General features: G+C 42.6%; 1 protein-coding gene across 1 annotated transcript in view; it reads right to left on the bottom strand.

Annotated features, from left to right (window-relative positions):
- Nucleotides 1–939: 939 nt before the first annotated feature.
- The window catches only part of msna (moesin a), a 23,432-nt gene continuing 19,103 nt past the window's right edge, over nucleotides 940–5,268 (bottom strand). The window contains exons 12-14 of the mRNA XM_053485104.1: nucleotides 3,906–3,998; nucleotides 2,744–2,974; nucleotides 940–2,388 (exon numbers count right to left, since the gene is read on the bottom strand). Of these exons, the coding sequence (XP_053341079.1) occupies nucleotides 2,224–2,388; nucleotides 2,744–2,974; nucleotides 3,906–3,998 (489 nt within the window). The 3' untranslated portion in view covers nucleotides 940–2,223. The remainder of the gene's footprint in view (nucleotides 2,389–2,743; nucleotides 2,975–3,905; nucleotides 3,999–5,268) is intronic.

The raw sequence follows: 5,268 nt of genomic DNA, 5'->3' as shown, positions 1-5,268 counted from the left end.
ATAACAAGAAGCTACAAATACTATTGTTATTAATATTAGAAATGTATATAATTAGTAGCAGTAATATAATAGTAGAAGTAGTACTATATGCAGAAGTATAAAACAGTTTGTTGTTAGTATTTGGAATAATCTCAGATGAAAATATATTATTATTATTATTATTATTATAGTAGTAGCAATAGTACTTGTAGTAGTGATATAAGTGGGGGGTTTATTTATTTATTAACTTATTTATTTAGATATTACTTAATTTATATAAAAAAAATTTTATAAGCTGGGGTAACAGTTGTAATAAAAGCGGGAGTACTAATAGTAGTGGTCATTGTTAGGAGTTGTGTACAGTAATACTAGAAGGGGTAGAAGGAGCTAAAGTAATAACTGTAACAGTTGTAGTAGCTGTAGCAGGAGCGGAAGAGGAGAGTATTAATAATGATCTTAGTATTAGACTAGATATTCGTTTTATTTGCAGTTATTTTCATCAGTGGAAGTAGGTTTGTGAAAAATATTATTAAAAGTATGATGTTATGACATACTGTATTGATATTTATTATTATTAATTGTAGCATTAATGACAGAAGAAGAAATTAGAAGAAATATACCGAGTTTTTTAGCAGTTATTATAGAAGTGTTTGTAATATTTGTAGTTGTAATAACTAACAATTCTAGAAGTGTTAGTGATTTATTTACATATTTATTATCGTTCATAGTGCAAAACAGTAAAAGGAGTCAAATAGTAGTTGCAGAATTATTATTGTTAGTGCTTTAATAGTTATAAAATGTAATTATTGTTAAAATCAATTTAAAAGCAGTTTATGGACTTTAACCCTCAATACACAATAAAGCAGTAAACATCAGATGCTAAGTGTTTGTTACCCGTCTGTGTTGTTATTCTGAAATGTCACACTAAATGCAAAAACAGAGGACGCTGGGACTCGTGTGTGTGTTTTTGTAATACTTTATTGACAGTTTAATTGAAGACATTCAAAGCAAATATCCTTGTTCTTGATTGGCTAAACAGAAGGCACGTGGCGAACAGAAGATAAACTAATCCAAGGTCTTGCTCTAACTTTGACGTATCGGCAACAGTTGTGATTATCCAAGAGCTGAAGAAGAAACCCGAAATAAAATAACCATATTGCTTCAGTGCAGCGGAAAGCTGCGTTAAACAACACAACGACGGTAACGTATTAGCGATGCGTCGTGTATAAATAGCACACACTCGCTAAATGAAGCTAAAATCTACAACAAGGAAAAAAAATGCTCTGCTCTTAAGTGTGTTTTTTTCTAATACAGATTTTTCCAAATAATACTGCAAAGTTTTTATTTCTTAAAAAAAGGAAACAAAACAAAAGCTTAGAATTAGAATAAAATAAAAACTACTGTTGAAAAAAAAAAAATTACAGTTTGATATTAACTTTGACCGCATTGGCGAATGCAGGGAGCGTCCACAGACCTGCGCTGGTGTCGCTGAGGGGCGTCAACGGGAACCTCACACACACACACACACACACACACACACACACACACAATTTATATAAATGAAGACTGGTGTAAAAACTGATTTGGCACGAGGGATGATCATTAGGGCAGTGAAGATGTACATCAGTCTGAAGGTTTATAATTAAATCAGAGATAATTATACTGTTCACATTGTGCTGAGCCAGGCGGAACTGTAATGAGATATTCACAATTCTAAAAAAGACGGAATTAAATTTGCTACGAGACTTATGAAGCCCTTTTTTAAAAACGTATAAACCCGGAAAAATGAATCGAAGGACAAACACAAACTGCTTCATCATATTGGCACTGACTGTAAATAACAACCTCAGTGTGTAGGCCGAAGTCATTACACACACATCAGTGTATCAACGGAAAAATTAACGGCACTTGGTAAATAAACTGGCCCTGATTTGTTATTACACATTCGGAGTTTTTTTGTGTTGGTGAAGTGATGTACAGAGTCTACCCAAATGAACAAAACTACAGAACTGATCTTAAAACCATCATGCAGTTTGAAAAATATAGATTATATATGTGTATATATTATTATAAAGGTAAAAAAAAAAAAATTACAAAAGATGCGTAATCTCCCTTATAATGATACAGTAGCCCCTATAGCGTTTGCTATTCCTGTTTTCACTCTAATCTGTAGCCTGTGCTTGGTGTGGAACTGTTGCCAGGTTGTGGCTCCCCCTGCTGGCCGCTCACGACCCCTCATGGCGTTTACATGCACTCGAACTCATCGATGCGCTGTTTGGTGTTTCCGGAGCGGATCTGCCGCAGCGTCTTGTATTTGTCGCGGCCGGCCCGCACGTTCTCCGCATGGATGATATCGTTCTGCGTCTTCTTGGTCTCGTCGCGAGCGTTAGCCAGCTCCGTGCTCAGAGCCTGAGAGAGAAAGGAAGAAGGAAGTCAAACATGGCCTTGACATGAAGCAGAATCTTTAATCCGTGGTAGCAAATGTAGCAAACGAGGTTTCATTTAGAAAACGTCCTGGACTCGATCCTGCTGCTCTATCTAAGCTTGCTCCAGGTCCAGTACACATTTCTCTGATCCAGATTTTGGTCCTGGTCCTTGTTCCAGGTCTGTTGTCTATTTCTAGCCCTGGTCCTGATCACTGACTCTCTGACACCCCATGTCCCCCATGATCACGCCCCCTGTCTCCAGCTCTCTCGCCTGGTCCTGGCCCGGTGTTCCCTCCGTGTGGATGATGATGTGTATATCACATGCATGCTGTTCTTACCTGCAGGTGTTTCTGCACGCGTTCGTTCTTCTCAGCCTCGGTCATGCGCTCCTCCTCGCTGCGGTCCTTGTAATCGGCAGCGTTGGTAAGTTCGGCACTGGCCTCCGCACTGCTCTCATCGCTCTCCTCATGATCGCTCTCTCCGTGGACGGGTTCCTGCACGTGAATCGCCGTCACCGTCTTTTGCAGCTCCTCCTTCGTCTTCTCCAGGTCCTCCTGCACCATGGTGGCCTGAGTGCCATTACAGAAGGTTATTAAACTCTCCGTCAGGACAAATGATCTGATCGTCTCCTTTTTGTTTCACCACATTCAGAACGTACAGACAGAACCCAAACTTTATGCAAACAAACAGGACTTTACATTTAGGCAGACACTCTTTAAAAAAATAAATTTTAAAACTTAAACAATAAAAATGTAAAAATACAAAACAAATGATCTACAGATAAACTTACTGATGTTTAGGTATTCAGTCATATAATCATGCAGGTTTTTATAACTTGTTTATTTCTGATTCCACATGGTGAGCCGTTGCATTGTGTAAAGAGAGAGTGGCGATTTGTCTTTAAATAGAACCAACTCTAGCAGCAGTGTGTGTGTGTGTGTGTGTGCATGCGTGTGTGTGTGTGTGCGTGCTGCTTTCTAACTCTCTACACTTCAGGATATCCCCAGTGGGGCGAGGGAATCCGCCCTTTTAAATAAACGAGTGTAAAAGAAAAGGGAAGAATGAGAGCGTTAGTGCGGGGTGGGGGGGGGGATTTATTGTTGGGGGCGGGGGGGGGGATGTTGGGTGGTGGGCTGATGGCGAGCGGAAGGCCGAGGTCACTGCAGCCTGCAAACACACGAACTCGGACAGGAAACCTTCAAATAAAAGCACTTAGTTTCTTTACTGAGACGAATTAAAGGTCAATATGGGGACATTAGGTCCTTGTAAAGGGGTGAAAACACACACACACACACACACACACACACACACACACACACACACGCACACTAACATATTTGTCTATAAGCTGAGACACACCCGGTGCCTAAAATACCAAACCTTATTAATGTTCCCAGGATATTTTATTAACTTTTCATGTGTTTTCCGGGTCTGAGAAAGTGTGTATGTACGTCTACATGTTCGCATGAGCGGGAGGAAAGTGTGTAAAAGACGTTTCACCTTCTGCTGCCACAAGTCGGCTTCCTCCTCCTTTTTCTTCTTGGCATCTTCTAGCAGAGAGATCTTAGAGGTAAGCTCCGCCAGCTCAGTGGCCTAAACACACACACACACACACACACACACATTAGCACATCACATTTTCCACACAGTTGTTTTGTGGCTTTCTGTAGTTTGGAAACTGGAGAGGAGTTTCAGCAGATCTCCGAGACCACGGCAGGGTGCTATAGGGACTGTGAGGAGTGTGTGTAGTTACAACAATGACTGTGACGAGTGTGTTAGTGTGTCTGGTCTCTGTAACGTCCGTTACGAGTGTGTCTGGTCTCTGTAACGTCCGTTAGGAGTGTGTCTGGTCTCTGTAACGTCCGTTAGGAGCGTGTCTGGTCTCTGTAACGTCCGTTAGGAGCGTGTCTGGTCTCTGTAACGTCCGTTAGGAGCGTGTCTGGTCTCTGTAATGTCCGTTAGGAGCGTGTCTGGTCTCTGTAACGACCGTCAGGAGCGTGTCTGGTCTCTGTAACGACCGTCAGGAGCGTGTCTGGTCTCTGTAACGACCGTCAGGAGCGTGTCTGGTCTCTGTAACGTCCGTTAGGAGCGTGTCTGGTCTCTGTAACGTCCGTTAGGAGCGTGTCTGGTCTCTATAACGGCCGTTACGAGTGTGTCTGGTCTCTATAAGGACCGTTAGGAGTGTGTCTGGTCTCTATAAGGACCGTTACGAGTGTGTCTGGTCTCTATAACGGCCGTTAGGAGTGTGTCTGGTCTCTATAACGGCCGTTAGGAGTGTGTCTGGTCTCTATAACGGCCGTTAGGAGTGTGTCTGGTCTCTATAACGGCCGTTAGGAGTGTGTCTGGTCTCTATAAGGACCGTTAGGAGTGTGTCTGGTCTCTATAACGGCCGTTACGAGTGTGTCTGGTCTCTATAAGGACCGTTAGGAGTGTGTCTGGTCTCTATAAGGACCGTTACGAGTGTGTCTGGTCTCTGTAACGTCCGTTACGAGTGTGTCTGGTCTCTGTAACGTCCGTTACGAGTGTGTCTGGTCTCTGTAACGTCCGTTACGAGTGTGTCTGGTCTCTGTAACGGCCGTTAGGAGTGTGTCTGGTCTCTATAACGGCCGTTAGGAGTGTGTCTGGTCTCTATAACGGCCGTTAGGAGTGTGTCTGGTCTCTATAACGGCCGTTAGGAGTGTGTCTGGTCTCTGTAACGACCGTCAGGAGTGTGTCTGGTCTCTGTAACGGCCGTTAGGAGTGTGTCTGGTCTCTATAACGGCCGTTAGGAGTGTGTCTGGTCTCTATAACGGCCGTTAGGAGTGTGTCTGGTCTCTATAAGGACCGTTAGGAGTGTGTCTGGTCTCTATAAGGACCGTTAGGA

This window comes from Clarias gariepinus, chromosome 24, assembly GCF_024256425.1.
Source record: "Clarias gariepinus isolate MV-2021 ecotype Netherlands chromosome 24, CGAR_prim_01v2, whole genome shotgun sequence".
NCBI lineage: Eukaryota > Metazoa > Chordata > Actinopteri > Siluriformes > Clariidae > Clarias > Clarias gariepinus.
Note: the sequence above shows the minus strand (reverse complement) of the source record. Positions and strands in the feature narration are given on the sequence as shown.